Source organism: Tachypleus tridentatus, chromosome 7 (assembly GCF_004210375.1).
Source record: "Tachypleus tridentatus isolate NWPU-2018 chromosome 7, ASM421037v1, whole genome shotgun sequence".
Lineage (NCBI taxonomy): Eukaryota > Metazoa > Arthropoda > Merostomata > Xiphosura > Limulidae > Tachypleus > Tachypleus tridentatus.
This window is the reverse complement of record NC_134831.1, coordinates 57064979-57090651: the sequence shown is the minus strand read 5'-3', so window position 1 is coordinate 57090651 and position 25673 is coordinate 57064979. Positions and strand designations below refer to the sequence as shown.

The following is a 25673-nucleotide window of genomic DNA, read 5'->3' as shown; positions in this document are numbered from 1 at the left end:
ACTTAGTTAAAGTAGAAAAAAACATAATTTATCTCCTCAACTCGATGTATCCACATGTTATTTTTTATAGCTGCTTCTATCTTTTCCTGGATTTTAAAGATATTTATGCTAGCACCTTGTAAATTTAGATTTAATGCATTTGATACACCCAAAATGTCACATAAATAGACCATCTTAATTAACTTATGCAGATTACGAAATATGTCTCTAAATTCAAATATTGCATCCTTTGCTGATGAGGGATGTTACTACTAAAATAATATAACTTTTTTCTTCATTTCGAAGAGTCTTTTTAAGACATTTTCTTTTAATAACCACTGAGCTCTGTGTTCACTTCTTAATTCTTTGGACAAAATAATAAAATTTCTGGAATCAAACGTTCTAGTTTCTATATAGTTTATGAACTTAACACAGTACTGCACAGTTGAATTCAAAACTAAGGGCATTTCCTTCACAGCTAACACCTCTTTGTGAATGCTAAAATGCACCCATTCACAGTTTGGTGCCACTGCTTGGATCCTCTTTAAAACATCTTTATGAAAACCTACCACTGAGCGTGCACCATCGGAACTCAATCCAACACATTTTTTTCCATTGAATACCACACTGAATTATCAAATTATTGATTAAATTAAAAATTTCTTCAGACATTGTTTTTGACTGAAGGTGTTTGTAAAATAATAAATCTTCATGAATTGTGTTGTTATAATCCTAGCTTACAAAGCGCATTCAATTAGCGTTACACTATGTAATAAAAATTTTACTTTTTCCTGTTCCTGGGCCTAAAGTAAATAGAAAAGACCTATTTTTCTCTTCAAACTTTGCTTTTGTGACCTGGATAATGAAATTTTTAAATTTACAGAACATTCCAGGTAGATGCAGTGCTGAGTAGCTGATAGAAAACTTTTTCGAACTTACAAGAATTTTCAAGAACTTTCTAGAATGTTGTCGAACTTACGAGAATTTTCAAAAACCTTTTAGAATGTTTTAGGATTTTCCATAGTAATATATATATACAGGGATCACCACTCATCACTTCAGTTTAGTTCTAGCTGTCTAAGTGAACACATAGACCTACCTGAATTTATCAGAGATGGCATCAAGAAGCTGTAAGCATTCTCCAGGCGCATTCTGCTATGTATGTGGTCAATTTATCAAGTCAAGAGCAAAAAAGTACTCTATGACAGCATCTGCTAAAATGTGTGAAGCCTACAAGGCATATTTCGGCATGCCTGTCGGGATTCAAGACAAACTCTGTGCGTCTCAATTTACCTGTAAGCACTGCAAAAAACCTCTAGAAGATAAGACGGACAATTTGTGTTTGCTTGAATAATAAGATTTTATATTATACAAATCTTAGACCTTTTAAAATTCGGTGCACCTCAAGAGAAGAATACAACAGCGTCAAGACCTTGCTAGAAGCCTTGAAGTATGATGAGAATGACTGGGAGGTTATCAGAGCCTTCAAAATGGTGGCATTCCTGATAGGTCTTCAAGTAGGTTTTACCAAGTTTTCTGTTATCTTTGGCTTTGGTACAGCAGGGACATCGCAGCGCACTACAACAGGAAGCACTAACCACAACGGAACGAGTTCTCTGTGGGGAGGCACTATGTAAAAATGGACAAATTTGCACATTTTAATTTACATAAGGTCCGAATAAAATAACATATGAATCAAGATTTACATGTATTTATACCAAATTTATACAAAAATGAACAAAAACGTTCAGAAGTGAGTAGTTTTCGAGATTTGTGACTGTAATGTAAATCACTTATCAGTCCATAAATATAGTCTCCCATCATGTTTTCGTTATATGCTCCTTGGTAGCGGCGTTTAAAGTCCAGTATATTTTAATGGAAGTGTTTGCCTTGCTCCTCTGAGTATGCTCCCATGTTTTTCTTCAATTTATCAGGATGATCGTCAAGGATATGGACTTTCAGAGACATCCTGCAGCCCTTTTTGCCGTAGTTCTTCACCAGAACCTCAACCAGTTCCACATTATATTCGGCCATGTGATTGCCCAAGAAGCCCCAAACCACTGCAACAAAGCTGCCTCAAGCTTTTTTTCCCTTCCTACTGAGCTTTTTGGGGAATTCTGTGCACTCCAGGATCTTCTTTATTTGTGGTCCAACGAAAACACCAGCTTTGATCTTTGGCTCAGACAGCTCAGGGAAGAAGTCTGGAAGGTACTTGAAAGCTGAAGACTCCTTATCAAGCATATGACAAATTGTTTCATAAGACCCAATTTTTAATTATTAGATAGGGATAGTAAGTTCAAATGATTTTTCTTGTTTTATATAAATACGAGATGTAATTTTTTAGTGTAGGAAGTATTAACGTTTCACCAATAGTATGCAGATAACCTATCTCCGCTATTAGTTTTCAAATTTTATTGGCCATAACCAAGACTACATTGGACGATCTCGTGGAAAAACTATGTGAAATTATTTGTTTGGAAAATTATTTCATTTTTCTTATTTATGAAAAAATCCATTGGCTCAATCGAGTTTTATGGATGTCTGGTAACCAAGTGACGTTTGAATTTCGATTGCTTCATGCTCTCATTTTATAATGTTGAATAAGAAAGAACACAAATTGACAAGTCATTATTGCTTCCACCACTTAAAAACCTATACTTCAAATATTCATCACAATACTGTTGAGTCCAATAGGTCTTTGTTTTCTTTTCTCTACTACCAAGCTGCATATCACTTAAATGTTTATAATTAGGCATATTATTTTCACTAACTTCAGTTTCACTAGAACTAGGCTGCATTTGCACATCACTTGAGGTGTTCTTGTGTGATGCACGTTTCTTCAGTTATCTATCCTAATTGGAGAGGAGTTTTCTTAAAAACGAACAACTTAAATATTTAGTTAGCATAAACTAAGTCACAAACAATTCTCTCTCTTCTCAGAACAAACTGACGGTTCTAGCATCGGCCACCAGCAACTTATCTACTTATCTGCTGCCACCTGGTGCTACCAGAAGTAAGACTCAAGTCTCGCATGCCTGTCAGTTTTCATTACCAGAGTAAGCAAATTTAACACATTTGAAATAAAATTTGGTGTTGAAGAACTGGTTAACTTGAACTAACAGATGATCCTTTTATGTGAGACAAAATCTCTTCTTTGATCTCACCTGCAGCCAGTGGAAGATCAGCTTGGACTGAGAACACATTTAGCTAACATGTGGTTTAAATTTACGGCATTTCGCAGAAATCGCAAGGTTATCAACACCGTAAAATTTAACCATAGGCTCTCTAAATTGCAATAAGTGAGAAAACTTTAATTCCTGAGGAACTGAAGGTATGAAGGCAACCGTCAGCTTGTGAATTCTATAGTTTCGTAGTCTTAAGTACAAACTTTCACTTTTCTTTTCTGTTATATTAGCTAAGAAACACTAAGAAATCAAAATTAGACGAAATAAAGAGATAAATTATAATGTATTTGAAAATATTAATTTTATTACAATATATTAATATTAACTGATTTAATACATTTTTTTAATACACAACAAAGGTTTGTAGAAAGTTTTAAAATGGCGGTTAGTAAGTGAAACGGTTAGAATTAATTTAATTTAACTTTTTCAGTTTTCTGCGGGCAGGCAAGTTTTTTTTTCTATAGACCAGTACCAGTCCGTGGACTACACTGTAAAACACGCTAATCTGGACAATGAAATGTGAACCCTTTGATTTTTTCAAATAATATTTTTGACAGGCCATAATGTTAAAAATCGTAGCTCCTGATGGACAAACACAAAATACAAAATATGAGAGAATGTTTTTGCTTCCATTACGTTGCTACCTGTATTATGGAAACATTTACTGCCGATACACAGTAGGTTACGTTTTCTTGAATGGCTGAATTTAGATTTTTTTTTAAACATTCGTTCTCTTAAGTTGCTTAGACTTAGTTAGTTGTGAGGTTCAACTATGACGTACTATTAATCTATATCTTGTACACAAGCTTTAAAATAAATAATACACTTTAAGAAGGGAACAATCATCACATCAAACTGGGGCCACAGTTAAACAGAAGACAAATATTTGGCTTATCACATTTTTTATAAAAAAAAATAATTTTCTCGTGAAATTAAATAAAACAGATTGTGTATAAAATTTCACGGACCCAAAAATGTACTTTCATACATACACACAAATATGTCTCTTACATCAGTAATTGGATAAACCACAAGCAAGACTAACACAAAATGAAATAAAATATTAAAAGAAAATCACGTATTTTACATTTCTCTTTTGCTTCATACCTGGCTCTTAGTATGACACGTACATTGAAGAAAAAACAATATACCAAATACTTTATATACCAATAAGTTCCAGTAAATAAACTGAATAATTCTTTCTTTTAAGCCATGTCTAATAACACCAAAACAAAATAGTTCTGAAACCCAAAACATATGTAACACTACATGTTATTGCCCTCCCACGATATATAGATAACAAAACTCTATTCTCTTTAATCTATTTTTGAGGCCCGGCATGGCCTAGCGCGTTAAGGCGTGCGCTTCGTAATCTGAGGGCCGCGGGTTTGCGCCCGAATCGCGCCAAACATGCTCGCCCTCCCAGCCGTGGGGGCGTTATAATGTGACGGTCAATCCCACTATTCGTTGGTAAAAGAGTAGCCCAAGAGTTGGCGGTGGGTGGTGATGACTAGCTGCCTACCCTCTAGTCTTACACTGCAAAATTAGGGACGGCTAGCACAGATAGCCCTCGAGTAGCTTTGTGCGAAATTCCAAAAACAAACAAACAAAACTTTAATCTATTTTTAGTGTAATATTTATACGTATATATTTGTATAGCTATAAATATACACGAATGTTCAATTCATTGCCAGGGTTAGAATTTACTATTCAATACTTTGATTAGTTCCTGTATATATGAAGAGCCGTTGACTGAAGAAAAGTGCTAAAGCTGCGAAACTTCTACAAGTCTAGTGAAAAAAAATATACGACATTCAGAACCTGGTAATACTTGAATACTTATATATAGTTAACACACTATAGAAAATTACAACCGTATATACATATATATCTTCTTAAACTAAACATCCTAACACATATAATCTTCATAGACCTTCATTTTAGAACCTAATACGTTCTGTCTAAAATCTAAATCAAGAGAGAAATTATCCCTGTGTATTACATTCTATACTAAGAACTGGTTAAGGATGTTATCTACTGTTTCACGAGATGTTTGTATTGCATCCATCAGTTCCCTGGGTGTAAGGTTATTTTATAACTATCACATGAGAAATGAAAACTTATGAATTCTTGGGTTTCAGTTTTGTAATTCCCCATTTAAAGAAAAAATTGTGAGAGTGTTTTTTTCCGAGGATCTCTTTTATATTTCTGAATTAGTTAGGACGTGTTATGTCTTTCTTTTTAAGTACTAACGTTTCTGATGTTTTAGTGTACATCCAACATTGCAAACATTATCAGATGCGTTCTAAAATTCAATTTGCTTTTGCCCCTAAAAACTGATTTTAAAAATTCTAACCACCTTGTTTTTTTTTTATTTCAACAATACTGACGATCAGCAACAGTTTCAGTGTGATCCTCACTAGTAAAGCTATTATATTCACACTGACTTTTGAAGCTACCATTCAACCTGCACACGTCACAAAGTTTACCAATCAGCCCGTTGTTATTGAGCCAGATTTCGACATGAAAGAGTTTTTCCTTTTTTCCTTAATCATAAAATGGAACTAGTAATTTCATTCTTAGATTTTATATTAATATTTCATACTGGTGTGTTTTATCTTAATGCAATTAGTGGTTAATTGTTGTTGTTGATCTTAATTTCTATTCGTAGACGTAATGTGATTAATCAAACCGTAGATGGGAACTAGAGTGGAGTGTGGATTGTTCTCGGTAATGGAGTTACCAACATTTTTTTACGTCTTTTAATCCCTTAATTTATAACGGCTAGCAAAATATGTTTGATTCTGGTCACAAATTCCAAACGTAATTCAAGTAACTAAAATATTTAAGTAACTTTATAATCATTTATGTTTTTATAGCATTACTTTGATTCGTTTGTTTGTTTGTATTGAATTTCGCATAAAGCTAACACGAGGACTATCTGCGCTAGCCGTCTCTAATTTAATAGTGTAAGACTAGAGGGAAGGCAACTAGTCATCACCACCCACTGCCAACTCTTGGGCTACTCTTTTACCAACGAATAGTGAGATTAACTGTCACATTAAAACGACCCCACAGCTGAAAGGGTGAGCATGTTTCATGCGACGGGAATTCGAACCCGCGACCCTAAGATTACGAGTCAAACGCCTTAACCACCTGGCCATGCGGGGCCAGCACTACTTTTAATATAATATATAAGAGAACGTATTGGAATTTAGTATATAGAAGATCTATGCTACAGAAATTCTATAAACAGGCTTTAAAATTGCAAAATATACTTCCTACAGTTGAACAGTTTGATAACATTCGTATTGTATCTTCAACTTCTTCCAAATAGCTAAGTCTGTAAGATAGTATTACTTGCTTAAGGGAAGATCCGACGCAGAGAAAAGGTAAAAAAAAAAATTAATTACAGCTTCATAGCAAGTTGTGTGCTTAATAAAACTTTTCCTATTAGTGTAGTGATGCTTAAAAAGATAGTATAGAATCAAGGAAAAACAACTTAAAATGTAGACACTACTAAAGAGAATATTAATCCTTTCCATATGGAAAGACTTAAAAATAGGTACTTCTTAAGAGGAGGTTACCTACCCGAAAAAATGTACATCATAGAGGAAGGACTGAAACAAAATGTGTTACTTTTGTAAAGAATTAGATACAGTCGGGAAAGAAGTGAATAATGTATTCTTCTTTAGGGGATGTTACCCCCAAAAAAACAGTTGCCATAGTGATAGGATTAAAAAAAAGTCTTAATTAATATAACACAACTGGCTGAATGTTTTACTAAATTGTTATTGTTGGTCAGCAGATGATTATTCAACAAGATAACAGCAGTAATTACAGTGTACAAAACGAAGTTCAACACTTGAAAACAGGCTGAATTTACGACGCTATTAGTGTTTTAACTGCTAGAATATTTTACTTTCCCCATGGAGAAATCCAAGAAGCTAGAAGATTAAATAAACAAATGATTTCCTTTGATCATATATGATTATGTATATATTTCAAACCCAACTGAGATTCTTCTCTTTGATTTCATTAGAGCAATAAACTTATATTATTAACAGCTTTTAATAAGAAATAAATAAAAACTTTATAATCCGAGCGCTTTCAAACAGTGAATCTTCCTTCTTCAGGGGCAAACGCAAATCATTTTTCTCTCTAAAGAAGAAAGGTCCATCTATATAAAACGCTAGATTTATATCATTAGTATCAAGGCTTCTTGAACCTACGTTTTTTTTCTAACAAATTTTGATAATTATGCGAAACACCACACTGATATTTGTTGCATGTTAGTTAAAGTTACTCTGTACGTGTGATTCTGTTCAGTGTTGTATCGTTATAACAGGCTTTAAGCCTCACTGAATATTTCTATGACAGAAATTACCTTGGAAAAGACTGAAAAAAAAGTGTCTGTTTTGGATACCATAACATAAACAGCAATTTTTGATTCTATGAAGAGATAGCTAAAGACATATAAGTAAAAACTGAAAACATTAATTGTGTGCAGTGTGAAATGATTCACATTCAATCCAGTATTTTGTCAGATAAGTAACAGCTTTACTCCAAACAATCGGATACGAGTTTTTCACATCAGTAATAGCACAGCTTGTGCTCGTTAAACGTAACACAGTGTACTATACGTTAAACTAAGCCCAACGTTACATGGGTCTTTAGGTAAAACTTTCATTCATGCTACTGAAGGCAGAGCAGAGAATAAAATTAACATTTTTATCTTGCAAGTTATTGTTCAAAAGTTTGAAATTGATAATTGTATGAACTTTATCTATATCAGTAGGTTTAACATACTGCGTTTTTTATCAATATTGAGTGACTATTGTAACTAGATTGCGTGACTCTTTGGAACTCATTATGTTGTTATATGTAAAATTCCATCTGTACTCGTTTAATATCTGGTGGCTCCTAACAGTAACTTCACAGATTTGTCATTAAGTGAGAATTATAACAACTTTGACTAACTGTGCTGATACCTCGAACAGTAGATGTTTGTTTACAGAAAGGTAAATAATAACTCTTACAAAGTAACTATCAATGACAAGTTTCAATTTGAATATGTATGGTTTATCATACTAATATAAATCCCGTGAACAATTACTGTGACGTCACGTACACAACAGATAGCGTGTGGCACACGTAAATCAGTTTAAAATTACCAAATACGAAAATGGATTTTGGATTTCGAAAACCAGATCTATATTTACTTTTGTATCAGTGATTAACATATAATTTTCAGAAATAAACTGACAGATTGAATAATAGAAATTTACCAGATTACAATTCATATAAAACTTGTATATCAAATGATACTAGTTCTCACCAATTCAGCTTTGTCGTTGGTAAGTTTTTATTCCCTCATATGTATTTTGGTATAAAAGAACGAGTAGGTAAATACAAAACAATATGTCTACAGCAGTGGTTCTTAAGTGTTTTTACCTTGGGTTCCTTCTATAACCAAACACAATATCACAGATCTCCAAACTCGGATAAGTCCACCTGATCCTTCAGTGTATAAAAGTAGCACTAAAATAAACATATAACTCAAAGAAATTTTCAAACAAGCATTACTTTTAGATAACTGATCCTAGAATCATTTTATTTTTTAGCTGTAATATAGGAACTAGGTCTTTACCGTCGCAGACCAGTTTTAAAATGCCATTAACTTCTTGATGTCCGAGGACTACCTATAGACGTTAATAATCAAGGTTCTACAGGGATACGCAAAATTCATATTTTATGTAATTATAGTTTCTATACATTTTGTCCCCAGTGGGTCACTTTCTAGTACAGCAATGAGTCTACGGACTTACAAAGCTAAAATCAGGGGTTCGATTCCCATCGATGGACTCAGCAGATAGCCCTATGTGGCTTTGCTATAAAAAAAAAAGGACAGCATGTTGAAAGTAGATACAACAATTATATAAATATTATGCTAAATAAATCTTTTGAGTCATTATTTATTTTGAAGTAATGCCACTAACAGGGTAGTTTTCTACCTATAATAAGTTAACTTTTATTTTAACAATTATCCAAACGTTAAGAGGAGGCCTCATATTATGTCGGATTCAACGAGTGGTATATTGAAACGTTTTCTACTTCTTCACTAACAGTGTAGTCTGTAAATTTCAGTGGCATGTCTGTGAACTTACAACGCCAGAAATCGGATTTCGGTACTCGTGTTGGAAAGAGCACAGATAACCCATTGTGTATCTTTGTGATTAACTACAAACAAACACTATAGTTGTTGGTACTAAAGACATTAAACTGACGTTAGGTAGTAAAACAATTCTACATGAACTAATGACATGGAAAGTTTAAAGTATAATGAAAACTTCACTAGAGAAAATATGGCATAAATCCAACTACGGAAGATTTAATAAAAGATAAACAATTTGTATTTATCACAAAGATACTAAGGTTAACTTTAGCTGTCCCTAATTTTGAACTATTGAACAGTGAGAAGGTAGTCAGTAACTTATAACTCTTGAGTCTGTGCCTGCTAAGCTAATATTGGTATCATAAGTCTTAAAATATTTACTATGATAATACTTGTGTGACATAGTTTTAAAGAATAGATAAGTTTTACTAGTTTTATGCTGGTATGGCAAAGTTTAGCGTCTAAAGAAGAGCTAAACCATCTCAGAGTATTAAGTAAACATAGTTTATACATAATGAGCAAAATGCGTAAAGAGAAAACACTACAATGGTTTTGTGCGCTATATTATTTCCATGGTAGTAATTAATGTTTAAAAAGAGATAATTCTTGATAAGTTAAGCTAGTATGACAACGTTTAAGGGAAATATTAGACTAATACAATAATTTTCAAAGAATAACGGAGTCTTTCTACATTACTATTAGTTATTGAATTATAACCTATTAGGTTTTTTAATCTCACTATAAAGACACTAAGAATGGTTTTAATGTCTAATAATTAGCAATATTAATATTTATGTTCAATACATCACGTTGGTGATTATTATATTATTGTTCATTTGAATAACTAAGATACAAAATGTTACAATTGGTTGACATCTGAGCAAATCCTACGTTGATTTTTGGTTGTATGTATAGGGTGCGCTACGCGTTTTGTTAACATGAACAAATGATAGTTTGTGTTTTAATTTTCCTCAGTTTTGAGGAATCTGAAACACAGCTACCATTTTTGTCTTTTATTTCTCAGGTATTTCCAGTAACAGCTGCTCCTTCTGCCATAACAACCTCTCCGTCAGTTTTGTGGCACATTTGACGAAGTTTTTACCCAAAGGTGTAATTCCTATTTTCCTGCTTAACGACAGATGCAGTAAGTACTGACGTTTGATTGATTGACTGATGTATTTAATCGACTGTAACTATTGATTTAGGCTGTCATAGTCTAATCTTAAATTGTAAATCCGTGAAGTATTAATCTTGTATCATTTCCTCTACATTGTTAAACCTATTCAGTTGTATAACATTTGTATGTAACTGAATGTAAAATTATAAACTTTGTTTTACTATTAGAAAAACCTACTCTAGATAAAAGGAAAATCATAATGTAAGCCTATTAAACGTATTTGGCGAATTATCATACCAAGTAAGGCTCAGTAAGTCAATTATGTAATTATAGTTTTACATAAATGTAAATATATAGGAATCACAAATACAATTTTTTGACATTGTATTACAAGGTAAATTCTTTCAACTCAATATAGTGGTTATTCAATCAACACGATAAAATTACAACGAATCAGTAAGTTAATACGCTATGACCAACACTATTTTTTTATGCTTAACACCATAAATATACGGCGATAGAGTGCGTTACTCACAGCGCATTCCAAAATCAGGTAATTGTGCACTAGGATTATCACAATTACCTGATTTTGGAGTATAAGAAAGCTTAGAGACCTATCATGTAGGCAGGTACAGTGATATGACCCAAATTAACGAAATAATCTAAACACGATGGGAACTTAAAGAAACAAATGCTTTATTTTCAAAAATTACACAAGCTAATCGGCTGAAAAAGAGTGCGCTTCAGTTGTGGCCAGATTAAAACAAAAGGATTAAACTGTTTTTAAACACGTAAAGTAAATAAAGCAATCCTGTGTTTGACTAAAGATCAGCATGTATTAAGACAAGGTCTCAACAGCGAGTTTAACTCTTGAAGATCAGAAACAGATCTAACAGAGATCGTCAAATATGAGTTCACAGTTTAGTTTTTCTCTGAAGTTTACTAATCATAAAATTATATCACATGTATCTGAAACTGTTTATACTCCATGTTACGGTCCTGGCATAATATCCTTATTGGAAAGAGTGAATTAACGGAAAATCTGTTTTGATAATATTCAGTATCCCTAAATTAACAAACCTATATCGCTTCATATTCCTTTCCATAATTCCTGAAACTGTTTTATACATCACGGTGGTGGTTTTCACTCATTGTTCGTTAGCATAAGTATATTTGTTTGTTTTGGATTTCGCGCAAAGCTACTCAAAGGCTGTCTGCGCTAGCCGTCCCTAACTTAGCAGTGTAAGACTGGAGGGAAGGCAGCTAGTCATCACCACCCACCGCCAACTGTTGGGTTACTATTTTACCAACGAATAGTGGGATTGACCGTGACATTATAGCGCCCCCAAGGCTGAAAAGGTGAGCATTTTTGGTGCGACGGGGATTCAAACTCGCGACCATCGAATTACGAGTCGAACTCCTTAGCTCACCTGGCCATGCCGGACCTTGTTATAATAAGTAAGATACAAACTTCCATAATTAAAAATGTATTTTAATGGTCTTTTTTTTCAAGTTTGAAATAAAAGACGAAACGTCGTAAAAGCAGTGATTAAAAATAACGAAATATCATAGCTCAAGTCACTGTAGGATAAGATAATTTAACGAAAAATCGTCGAATCAAATATTTAAGTAAGAGAAAGTCGTAATAATAAAGTAACAGAATTACATTACCTCACATAAGTAGTGTGATAACATAGACAGGTGATCACAGTCTTCCCGACGAAAATTTCATAGACCCAGATCATAAAAATGCCTTTAAATTAGGGATTTAAAATTTCCAAGATGGAGGTTATCCCTTGTATTTAATGACATTGTTAAACCATAAAAAAGATGAAATTTGAGTACCAGGACAATTCCTACCCTCAAAAAAAAAAACAATAAGAAACAAACAAGGACTGCAACAAATTGTACCGTACCCGTTAATCCACGAGCACAAAGGTTAGAAGTAAAAGCCTTTTACCTGCTGTGGAACAGTGCACAACCTGATCCAGAGGGATTTTTATCCGAAAGAGCGGCACGAGTTTCGTGTGTACAAGTTGCTTCCAACTCTGAGAATGAAACGGGTTTTCACACTATTCCATACGAAGTCTCCAAACCAGCCCATTTACGTGCTAAGAAACCATCGTTCCTGCACACTAGATGGATTGAAGAATGCATGGAGGAAGAATAGTGTGCTTTCAACATGACACTCTTAAGAAGAAACAGTTTGCGGTGGAAACAACGCTGCAGGAATATCTTCATGATGCAAAGTCATCATATAGACCATGACCATACATGTCGACATGAATTGTAATGATATGGTGATACTCCAAACTCGTTCTAATACAACGTACCCAGTTTTTGCGTACACTGAAAATAAAATATCACCATCCGAAGTGACAAAAAGAGTGAAGAAATTACCAGATCAAGAATTAATATATATATATACATATGTAACTGCATGATAAGGGTTAAAAAAAATCAATAAATCTAGTGTAACAAAATCCAGGAATTGGCACGATAAGAAAAAGCTATAAGAATCACAAAAGAAAAACTATTTAAAAGCGTGATAATTTCTACACTAAGTTTTAATCTGTGTAACAATCTTTAGGACAAGTATTGCACCCAGAAGTATAACAAAAACTGAAAGCGATAAAAAATCCCAGTGTTGGAAGATCTCCAAACCCTAAAACTAAGTGTTACAAAACAAAAAAAAAATCGCTGGATAAACCGTTGCAAAATGAGAAATAACCAGATTAATTAGTGAAAATTAAGGAATTGTTCATGCAAACATATAAAAGAGAAAACATTTATCTTATCATTTGTTGAATTTAACTAAAAGAGTAAATATAAAAATCAATCATTGAAAAATGTACAAAATACAGTATCGAGTTTACAAATTGGAGAAAAAAAAATAGTATTGAAGATATAGAGCCAAATCTTAACGATTGTTTATTTGGAATTTCACACAAAATTCCATGAGGAATATGTGCGCTAGCTGTCCCTAATTTAGCAATCTAAGACAAGTGGGAATACAGCTAGTCATCACCGCTCACCGCCAACTGTTGGGCTGCTCTATTACCAACGAATAGTGGGATTGACCGTCACATAATAACGCTCTCACGACTGAAAGGGCGAGCATGTTTGTTGTGACGGGGATTCGAACCAGCAACCTTCGGATTACGAGTCGAGTGCCTTAAACATCAGGCCATGCCGGGCCACAAACGTTAACGAAAGAAAACAAAACAATTGTAAAAATACTATTATTACCAGAAAAAAATTAGATAATTACCATAACAAGAATTAGAAAAATTAAATAAGAATACTAATCAAGTTGTTTAATGGTGTAGCATATGAAATCAACAGAAAAAATGTTGAAAAGTAAAATATCCCCAGTTTGCAGTGAAAAGCAGAAAATCAACTTTTGAAAGATGAAAACTAACAGATTATATACTGATGAACCCCACCCCAGTGGCACAGTGGTATGTCTGGGGTCTTACACTGCTTAAAACCAGGCAATCTGTGTTCCGCCCACCACGGGTATCAAAACTCGGTTTCTTGAGTTGTAAGAACAATATATTTAAAAAAAAATGAAGTTTTCTCAAAAATAATAATTTTTAAATTTAATTTCAAAATTACAAACAAAAATGGTTCCTCGCTAGTACAGCGGTAAGTCTACGGATTTATAACGCTAAAATCAGGGTGTCCGATTCCCCTCGGTGGACTAAGCAGATAGCCCGATGTGGCTTTCCTATCAGGAAACACACAAATAAAATGGAGTAAGTTTCAGATATGACCAATCGAAAAACAAATATTTGTTTTTCTTTAGTGAAAATCTCATGAATGTTTCAGAAGAAAAGCAAAATACTTCCATTAATAACTGTGACCACAAATAAACATCTTAATAAAACCTATTGTGTAGCGTAATGCTGTGATGACAACTCATTTTGAAAATAAATATTCAATAGATTTTTTTTCATAAATGGCGAACATTATTGAAGGTAAAGTTTAAGTACATTGTTGTAAAATTGTCAGACAATTCCAGAAAAGGTCGCAGGTCCAATAACCCTTCGTAGAAGCTAGCATTATACCTGTCCGGAGGGCGGGTATTTCTGCTAGTGTGTTAAACAAGTATAAAAAACAGTATAATAATGTAATGAAGAATTAAATCATCTCAAAAATTAAATAACGAAAAGGCAGACCGAATTTGAAATAAATCAAAGTGTTCTGTATAAATCTGTTAAAAGGGACAACATGAATCTGGTTAATTACTTGCCACTGAGAAAATATCTGTTAAAGTTTCAAAGGATGAAGTTACATAAATATGACCCCGGCATGTCCAGGTGGTTAAGGCACTCGAATCGTAATCCGAGGGTCGTGGGTTCGAATCCCCGTCACACCAAACATGCTCGCCCTTTCAGCAGTTGAAGCGTTATAATGTGACGGTCAATCCCACTATTTGTTGGTAAAAGAGTAGTTCAAGAGTTGGCGGTGAGTGGTAATGACTAGCTGCCTTTCTTCTAGACTTACATTGCTAAATTAGGGACGGCTAGCGCAGATAGCCCTCGTGTAGCTTTGCGCGAAATTAAAAAACAAACAAACAAGTACATAAACATGAAAATATTTTAGAATGTTTTGAGAAGTAAAATGACAAGATTAAATATCTGATACAATTAACAACATTAAAATTTCACAAAAAAGATAAGAAATACACCAGCTTAAATGTGAAGATATTCAGAACAAGAGCTTTCCAGATCAACTATTAAACTGTTGACTGCCAAGTATTTCAGCTGCTACTATACAACTCTAATGCTTCTTCATTTTGTTAACTTTTTTCGTGACGCCATTTTGGATCGAAAGTGAAACAATTTGTAAGTAGGTCAAATGCATGTATGGTACTGAAATATAACGTTGAAGTTAGGTATTATTGAGAACGAATTAACTCGTCCGTGGCACTGCGTTACCGATCGGCTTGGACGAGTTATCTCGTCTACGACACTGAACAGGTTAAATAATGGAAATATTAAATTAAGTGCTTAATGTTTCAAGGATCAAAACAATGAAAAAAACTGTTGTGAGATGAAGAAATTCCCTAATTAAGAATATATGAAGAATAACAAAATAAACTCATTGGATAGTCAAAAGTATGAAGATTAAGAGATTAAAATTTGAAAGACAAAAACTTATCTTTAAGATTTATACCAGAACTAAGTAAACGTAATTGATACTACAGGTATATCAGGCTTAAAAAAGATAAAAATTAAAGGAGTAAATGTTGAAAAGCTAGAATCTACTTTCATACATTAGTTCTAAGATTTGTTTGTTTCGGAAATTCACGTAAAACTATAAAAAAGAAGACTGCCATAGCCGTAACTAGTTATTAACTGATAAATTAGAGAAAAATTAACTAGTGAGGCCTGCATGGTCTAGCGGATAGGACTCTCAATCTGTGAGTTGTGGGTTGAGCACCTGTCACTGTCATAAGGCATCATTATGTGACGGTCAATCCCATTATTCATTGGTAAAATAGAAGCATAACAGCTAGCGGTGGGTAGTGTTAATTAACTATCTTGCTTCACAATAAGTGACGGCTACTGTAGATAACCCACAACTAGCGTTGTATGATTAAAAAAACAAACAAATAAAACAACCAGTATTTAGCACCTACCGCCAACTTTTATGTACACTAAAAAATTTGACTCTCACTGTTATATCGCATTATTCACTCCTCAAAGTGCGTGACACGAGTTTGGACGTAAACTTTGGACTCTCGGACTCAGAATCGAAAAGATAACCACTTGCTAACTTGATAACAGAGAACAAATAGCTATGTAGCTTTGTGCTTAATAACAAACAAATATTACGAATACAATATATATATATATTCGTGTACTATATTAAGAAATAAAAACAATTACTATACAAAGCACTAAACACCAAAAATTCTTTAGTTTAAGCATTAAAACCTAAAATTTAGGCAAATCATATGTTGAATATACTTAAAAAAATAGAAACTCAAATATTTAAAACAAAATAAATTCAATTTGATAATGAAATGACAAATTCGGCATTTAAAATAGTGGATTTTCAAAACAGTAAAAAACAATAATAATCCACTTTAAATTCTGAGTCAAAAATCCTTTGGGGAAAGTGTTTAAAAATTCACACTTAATGTTGAAAAGTCGCTGGACTTAACAGTCAAAAACTAAAAAAAAAAAACTACAGAATTCAAACTAACAAAGATCGTTATCAACTTAATCGTTGACAGACAAAAATAATCTGAAAAATATTTAGATCACGTGATAGAAAAAAGAAAGTGTAATGGTAAATTCAGTTGAGGGCGTGTACTAATTCAGCTGGGTCCGATATAAACACGTTATTAGGGCGCTTGATTCGTAATCTGTGGGTCACTGGTTCAAATCCCCCTCACACCAAACATGTTTGCCCTTTCAGCCGTGGGGGAGTTAAATTGTGACGGTCAATCTCACTATTCTTGGTTAAAATTTTGAGTAGCACAAGATTTGGCAGTGGGTGGTGATGACTAGATGCCTTCTCTCTAGTTTCACACTGCTAAATTATGAATGGCTAACGCAGATAGTTCTCGTATAATTTTGCGCGAAAGTTAAAACAAACAAACTAACTAATTAAAGCAGCAATTACTTTATATGGCAAAATTTGGTCAAGTAAGTTATTGAATGTGGGACTACAATGCTGTCATACAGATCAAAGATGTATCCAGATACTTTTTAATCAATTCTATGACCGCTCATTACAGACACGGTATGGATCATGAACTGTAAGTGTAGTTTTCATCGTGAATAAGTTAAACCTTTCTACAAAGTCTTCACTTTGTTTCCTCTTTTTATTTTATCTACTGCTGCACGTGCATATTTATATTAAATCTGATTTTGGCCCTAAAAATTATTCTTGTGGCTTTAAATACAGTTTTACTATACTTTTATCATATAAAATGTAGCTTATTACTCTGTAGGAAAAGACGATTTATTTTTGTATGGTATTTAACTATGATACAAGTCCTTTCCAGCTAAATTATCAGCTAATATATGATTCATTATTCTAGCTTTTTATTAATGAAGTGTTCATCTTCATTTAGTTTACTGAATTCTGTTTCTTTTCTTCCATCTGTAACAAAACACTCTAAGTCAAAATGATGGGTCCAAGAATCTCCTGTTGTTGAGGGGATTAAGTCAGTGTGTGCTTGGTAAAACTTGAACTTTGAAATAACACCCAATATTTTGTAAATGTTAAATATTTTGATTCATTGGACAAGCTTATACTCAATATATGAATTGCTCATTCAGCTGATCAAGGTTCAAGTCCATTAATGGAGCAGTTACACAGGACGTTAACAGGAATAGTTTTGCAGTCCATCTCATTCCGATCTTCTGACGAGATTGATTCTGCTGTTACTAGACTGCAATATGTTATCCTAAGATTTTCAGAGCAAACAGAAAAAATTTACATCTTCTGTGTTTGTTTAATTCACCCGGAGCTCGTGCCACTAGTAAGTTATTTTCTCTTTTTCTTCTAATATTGTTGTTCATTCTATTAAGCTATTCTTAATTCTAACTTTATTCAGAAAGATAACAATCCAAGTGGGCCTTTCAGTATTAATGATAACTCATAACTCTACATTGGCCTACAGTACTACATAATCATATTTGACAAAAAATATCGTTACGATAACGTAATGTTAGGTATAACTCTAAGTAATATATCATTAATTAACTAAGAATTAATTCCTATGGTCTAAGGTTGGAATACCACATACGTTTGTGAAGTAAGTATTTACGAAGATAACAAATAAATCATTTTAACAAAATGTCTTTTTCTGTTCGTCTCTGGCATTACCAAGAGGCTTAAAAAATCTATAATATCAAAAAGGTTTAAGAATCACATTATAAAATTTAAAAATAGAAAGTCACTAAAGCTGCATCAAGCTATGAATCATAACTATACTTTTGAAACAAAATCTATTTCCTAGGCGGATCAGTTCTTTTAACGTTAAATTTCAGGGTACGATCCTCAAGTTGGGCATAGCAGTGATAGCATATTTTGTAGTTTTGTACTAAATATTCATTAATTCGAAACAAAATCTATAAACCTGTACAGTTGAGCTGTATATTAAGTGTGGCTGTAGTAGTAGAGTCAAATGACAACACGAAAGCACTTGATTTAATACCCATGACTAATACTTAAAGCACATTTCAGAACGGTTTGATTCGAATAATGTGATCGCATATAAAGTATAGCACAATCCCTTTTAGCATTCTAATTTCTAAGACGAAGTTGAGGCTCACGTATGTTAAAATGGTATAATAATAGGGTTTAATTCGTGGTTTTCACCCGATATATGTTTACCTATCAACCTATCAATTTCAAAATATTAATATTTTGTTTTTATTAATTGCTTATGTTCGGTACATAAAACTTGTTTCAACTATTTATTAATTTGTTTTTGGCTGTTTTTCATATTTAAACGTGAAAACTTTTAATTATTATGAAATTTATTATGAAACTTGATATGATATTAAAGATATTCAGTGGTGAAACTGATGTTTACATATCTTTTCCAGATTGACAAAATATCATTCCAGTTCAAATGGGTAAGATGGGTATTGTTATTACTAGGTCACAATCATTCTTCTATACCCGATCCTGCGTTGTTCCAGAAATATCCAGTGTCAGCTTGCAAAATCGCTATGATGTATGAGGATCCTTTGGACAATATATTTTGTGCGACTGTAAGTATTCGAATTTCCCAGTAGATGCCACTAGTATCATTACCTGATACTGAAAGTTCTGTTCAGATGAGTTTAATGTAAAAAACAAACAAAACACTAATATTTATCAACTTATTAAATGAACAAGCTTTGATAAACGAATCACCTTAAACCATTATTAATATTATTATTTATCTTTAAATATATTCAATTCTTCAAATATATTTCCCTTTAAACTTATATTTATACTTAAATAAATGCTCTCACCTCTGGCTCAAGGGTAAATCTTTTAGCTTATAACACTATAGGCTTGGTTTCTGTAGTTGTGCTGGGCACAATACAGATAGTTCATTATGTAGCTTTGTGCTTAAAATAAAAAAAAGCCCTTAAGTATACGGGTTATATTTCTAAGAATATTTTCCAATTAGCAGTTTTTTTATAAAAATGAAACAACTTTTAAAAGTAACAAAACAGGATACTTTTTATGGACATATTTCTTTTTTGTAAATATTTCGACAACTGAAACTAACTCGTATTCGAACAAAGACTGTTGATAATAAATAAAGAGCAAGTAAAAGAAAGGTTAAAATATACTACAACTATTAAAAGTTACATTGAACTGATATGTAAACTTAAATCCATTTTTCTGCACTAAAAATGTCATTTTGAGTCTAGTGTGGTTTGGTGGTTAACAATCGGGCTATGTGTTGAATCGAAGGTTCGAAGTATTCTTTCGTTTAAAGCAGCCCTCGTTTAAACTGTGAGTGGGTCATAAAAGTAGCAGCTGATTCTATCATTGTTTGTTTTTAAATTTTGCGTAAAGCTACACGAGAGTTATCTGCACTAGCCGTCCCTAATTTAGTAGCGTAAGACTAGAAGGAAGGCAGATGGTCATCACTTTTACCAACGAAGAGTGGAATTGACCGTGACATTATAACGCCCTCAAGGCTGAAAAGACGAGCATGTTTCGAACCCACGACCCTCAGAGTACGAGTCGGGTGCCTTAACCACCTGACCCTGCAGGGCCAACTTTATCATTCGCTTTGAAGAGTCAAACAAAACATTTATAACGACAAGCGCTACTAGCAAGCTGTCTTTTTTTTCTGATTTGTATCTCAAAATTTGGAATGCTAAGCCTGAATCATAGATATAATCCCTGACCTGGAAATTAACCAACGTGTGCATGAGTTGACGTCCAGATAGAAAACTTGTAATTCTACACACTTGTCTATTCAATAATTAGAAAATCTCCAGTGGCTTTTATAACGTTAATTTTTTTAACCCGAGATGAAGTTTCTGATTAATGAAATTTGGAGTCTTGTCAACTAAGGAATTTACCTTTCCTTCTCTTAGAACAGACTTTATTACACATACAACCTGTAAATATCACTCCTGATGTTGTCATTACGATTTACCTTTCCTTCTTTTAGGACAGACTTTATTACACATACAACTTGTAAATATCACTCCTGATGTTGCCATTACGATTTACAAAGGACAGATCTGTTTGTTTATTGTCATGCACAAAGTTACACAATAGACGATCTGTGCTCTTCTCACCACGGGTTCTGTCATTGTAAGTCAGTAGACATCCTGCTGTGCCATTGGTGGCAGACGGATAGGGATCTGCAAAAAAACCACAAATACCATTGAAAGTGGTAAATATTTTGTGCTCTTACTCTAATGATTTAATGACTATTGAGAACAAAAATAACATGATTTATTACTAGAGGACACTACCTTTATTAAAATAACATATTTTTATGGTATATTCATAATGACCACTATTTAGTTGTCTACGATTTATATATTTGTTAAAAATTCGTTTGATTCATTTAGACTGAAGTCTGATTACAAAAAATAATAATAATTTTAGGTTTATAGGTTGTATAACTCCTCAGCTTTGATAGACACAATCTTCTATAAATTTATAAACTTGTCATAATTGCTGTGAAAATCAGCAAATCTTTAATTTCACAAACTGGATAAACTTACACAATAAAGCAGGATTTGTGTCTGAGTGACACAGATACTTGATCACAACAGTCTTTTAAATATTGTCTAAATCCTATATTCCGTTTTTGTTTCATTCAGTATCATTCATAAACAAACACTAAAGCATTTAATACATAAATTCAATCTATACCGGAAATTTTTCTAGGGACGATGTAGAAACATTCAAAACAATGTCATCATCGATGGTCCTGATATTGAACATAATAGTTGTAGCCAACGGGTACAAATAGGAAAGTGGATTTCCAAACGTCAAAAAATTATACCCGGGAAATCTAACGACTTCTTCCGTTTTACAAAACGCCCTCATTTTATTGGACGAGAAGTAGCTGTAGCATCAATTGATGTAAGTTTCAATTTGTATGTTATACACGTTGAAATTTAGTTGTCATGTTTTATTATAAATGTATCTTCTTTATATATACACTTAAATTTAACCAATTAATATATTTACCATTACCTAGAATCTAAGAAGATATTACTTAATTGGTAACGATTAGAAAAAGTTACATACTTAAAGTGAAACTAAAATTGAATCTGGTAATAACACTTTGTCTCATCCATTTGAGTGTCCTTGTTGTTAACGGTATTTTCGGTTATAAACTCAACAATATCTAACTAACCAGCCGTTTCGGCTAGCTAAGGAGACTGAGTTAACAAAGACAAACAATATTTAAAATAGAAGCATAACAATTAAAATCAAAAGTAATAAACTAATTTTATTTAACATTATAATCGATATTGTTAATGAAAGTAACATTAAGAAATAATTGAGTATATTTTACTTACAAGACACACAGACCCTAGCTATGGACTTCAAATACTGTCTCGTACTAAAAACCATATTTGTTGGAAGCAAAATATTTAGAGAGGAGCTGAAGTTTGAAGTGAATCAAGCTTGTCAGAAGTAGAATACAGGAGACATACTTGTGTGGAATGTGTCTACCATCGTAGTAGCATCTGAGATAAGAGATATGCTGGAAATCATGGAAATAAAAACATAAGTTAAATTAATGTGAATAAAAGCAGTTTAATGATCAACTTATTACCTTTCATTGTTTTTAGTATATTTTTGACATTTATCTATAATTACTAAATTGGTTTAAACTCTTCATATTGATCCATCATTCTGAACTAAAATCTCAATTGAAGTTGAGTAAATTATAAACTTGTTAAAAACTATAGGATATACATAGTGGGCGTTAGGTCCGTAACGGTTTAAAATAACACATCGCTACAACCAGGACTCAACAAAAAAAAAGAACTTATTAAACTGTAACAATAGAAATACAATTTGGCACTTGTCAAAAACACGGTTAGTAAACACATACCTGGCCAGGACGTGATATTAATGTGGATGAGCAATAAAAGGTTAAAATCAATATCAATTATTTCAAATTATGGAATCAGGAAAAATAAAGAGAAGACGAACCAATATCTTAGAAAAACTGTGTTTGAAAATCACTTTTGTATATTAATAAAAATAATGAGCGACAAACAACAATAATTCGCTAAACTATCTCGTGACTAATGAATAAAACTTTGTAGAATGGACGGCACTGCCTGTTGTGGAGACACTTGTGTTGAGGAAGACGAAAGGCGGAAGACTTTCGACTCTGCCTAAACAATATATCAAAGAATCTCGTGACTACGTTTGTGACGTTTAAGGCATGAAATTCATAAACTTGTTAGGTCACGAAAGCACACCCCACGTGCTCATAAATTTACATAATCTTTCGCTACGTTAATAATATTTTGCTAGGAAAACTGGTGTCAGTTTCGTAACACGTACATACACAGTCAAAATGAACGTGATTAGCAAGAAGATGAATTAGGGTTTTATTGTAACTAGAAGTTCATAAATAAAGTAAACGATAGAAGGAAAATAAATGAGTGATAAATAAAAATCATAACAAAAAACGATCCGTTACCTCAAAGGCGTACTGGAGATGGAGTCCTGTTTTGACTCCTATATGACCCAGACAGCCACATACATACCTAATAAAGCTATATCCACCATTTATGAAAAAATTAACTATTATTGTTTTTAAGTATGTCGGTTATAAATGGTGAGGTGTGAGAAATGTTTATAACTGTCTGATCTGTAAGACACAACGTTTCCTTTCACTCCTCGAGTCTTTCTTTTTCAAATAATTCTTATCTTTGTTCAAAGAAAAAGTTCATCTATTCACATACAATTTTAAACATTATTTTGACAGACTCACAGAGCTAACGTTTCATTATTTTCATCTTTTTGAGACGCTTCATTGGATTAATGTGGTATTATTGGGTTATTTACATGAAATGTTTAGAACATATATTTTCAGAAGATTACCGCTTTTTAGAAGTTGTAAAAGCAAAATATAAATTTTATGATTCTGAAATTCAGGATCAATTAATATTTTAAAGCAAACTGTCCCTGGTTTTGTTAAGCCACATAATCAATGAGACAGTAAAGGTAAAAAAACAACAACAAACGTTTAGACTCCTAATGTTTAAAGCTAGAATTAAAAAAAAAATAGCAATCTGAAATCAAATTAATAATAATACATTACTCACCTGTATTTCAGACTTTTCCATTTTTTGACCATGAATATGACTCAAATGGCAACTTGCATGCAAAAGATGGTATTGATTTAAAAATTGTGCAAGCTTTGGCTCAGAAGTTTAATATGAGGTATGTTTGCAATTCAAAATTTTATTCATATAAAGTATCATTGTGTTAAGTTTCAGCGAACAAAATATTGATGCTAATTTTCATTGTTAAATGGGATCGAGAATGTTAGAACATACTGAAGTGGTTAACATGTCAAACTGGGGATATGCTGATCCAATGTTTGCGTCTCTTTACCGACAAAATACTGCTCTGCATTTCGGCTCCATGCATGCGTTATAAGAGTGACGATCAAACTCATTATTCAGTCAGACAAGAGTAGCACAGAATTTGGCGGAGAGTAATGTTAGGTAAGTTGTCTTTTGTTTAGTTTATCAATATAAAATGGGACGATTACTAAAAATTATCTTCGAATATCTACACGAAACATAAAAAAAACTGTAAACATCTATAAAATTACTTGATTCACATTAGCTACTAGGTCTATATTACACTCTTACTGTGAAAGTCAAACTTTCACTGTCATATATATAAATGTAAGATTATAATCACTGACACTTGCTATTTGTATGTAGATTTCTGGATGGGCCTTGACCGAAAATCAAACATCCACATTTTATTATAAATTTCTCTTCAATTTCTCGAGCAGTTTATTTGAAAACAAGAATATGTCACAAAAATTAATAAATATTTTAGCGAAAGTAACTGAATAAAAAATAAAATAATTGGGATAATGAAGCAAAAAAATGATAATCGATTTGTGATACAAAACTTGCCCAAATACGTTAATCTTAGGATATCATGTGTGGAACTTTATCTTTCTATTACCATTTGTATGTTATTTGTATCTTATCGCTATCACAATGGTTTGTTTGTTTGTTTGAATTTCGTGCAAAGCTGTACGAGAACTATCTGCGCTAGTCGTCCCTAATATTGCAGTGTAAGATTAGATGGAAGGCAGCTAGTCATCACTATTCTCCGCAATCTCTTGGGCTACTCTTTTACCAACGAATAGTGGGATTGACCGTTACATTATAACGCCCCCACGACTCAAAGGGAGAGCTTGCTTGGTACAACAGGGAGTCGGACCCGCAACCATCAGATTGCGAGTCGAGCCCTTTAATCACCTGACCATGCCGGGCCTCTATCACAATGGAGCTGTATATATAATACCCAGCGATATGTTAGAAGGCTCATAACGTTAGAAATCGGGTTTTGCTACCTGTTGTGAGCAGAGAGCAGGTATCCCATTGTGCATCTTTTCGTTTAACAACAAATAAACAAGCTTATTATGGATTATTATAATGTGTAGACATTACGAGGTTGTTAGTACTGTATTTATGACAGCTAACAAATGTCATTTTTATAATCACCTCAAACAGAATTTTCTCTTTTAAAATATGTATTTGTTTGAGGGTTAGTGATCTTTGGATCCTTCTTCGATATTTACCTGATATTTTGTTTAAATTTTCTTAACTTCTTTATTCTTAAATTTGTATATAATTACTTGCTTTCTACGAAGGGAATGAGTAACGATTTTAAAATATTTTGAGCGTAGATATTTACATGAGTTTATCGTACTTTTAAGTTCAAGACGTAAGTTCACTAAGTACAAAACGTCCGATACATCCAACTTTTACTATTTCCCTATGTTTAGGCTACGGCATGTGACATCTTCAGATAAACGATTTGGTTCAAAGCTGTCCAACGGAAGCTGGAACGGTCTGATTGGAATGGTTGTAAGACAGGTTAGAAATGTTTGGCACGTGCCATTATTTAAAGCATGACATCTTTGTCTTAATTCATTTCTGTTGTTTCTGTTTAAAATTTATTATTTTTTAGATAAATCTTATCATGTTACCGTTTC

General features: G+C 32.9%; 1 protein-coding gene across 1 annotated transcript; it reads left to right on the top strand.

Annotated features, from left to right (window-relative positions):
• Nucleotides 1-1469: 1469 nt before the first annotated feature.
• LOC143257679 (uncharacterized) lies at nt 1470-25593 on the top strand. Its single transcript, XM_076516721.1, has 7 exons — nt 1470-1605; nt 10364-10483; nt 17758-17960; nt 19033-19200; nt 21341-21538; nt 23763-23869; nt 25464-25593. Exons 1-7 carry the CDS (start codon nt 1470-1472, stop codon nt 25591-25593), a joined length of 1062 nt encoding a protein of 353 aa, XP_076372836.1.
• Nucleotides 25594-25673: the final 80 nt, after the last annotated feature.

What these genes read in the sequence shown, in the direction of transcription:
- LOC143257679 (XM_076516721.1), top strand. Translation starts at nt 1,470, where the DNA reads ATGGTGGCATTCCTGATAGGTCTTCAAGTAGGTTTTACCAAGTTTTCT. An exon ending in ACAATATATTTTGTGCGACT is followed by an intron (nt 19,201 to 21,340) that starts GTAAGTATTCGA and finishes AAATTTTTCTAG; the next exon opens with GGACGATGTAGAAACATTCA. An exon ending in TAGCTGTAGCATCAATTGAT is followed by an intron (nt 21,539 to 23,762) that starts GTAAGTTTCAAT and finishes CCTGTATTTCAG; the next exon opens with ACTTTTCCATTTTTTGACCA.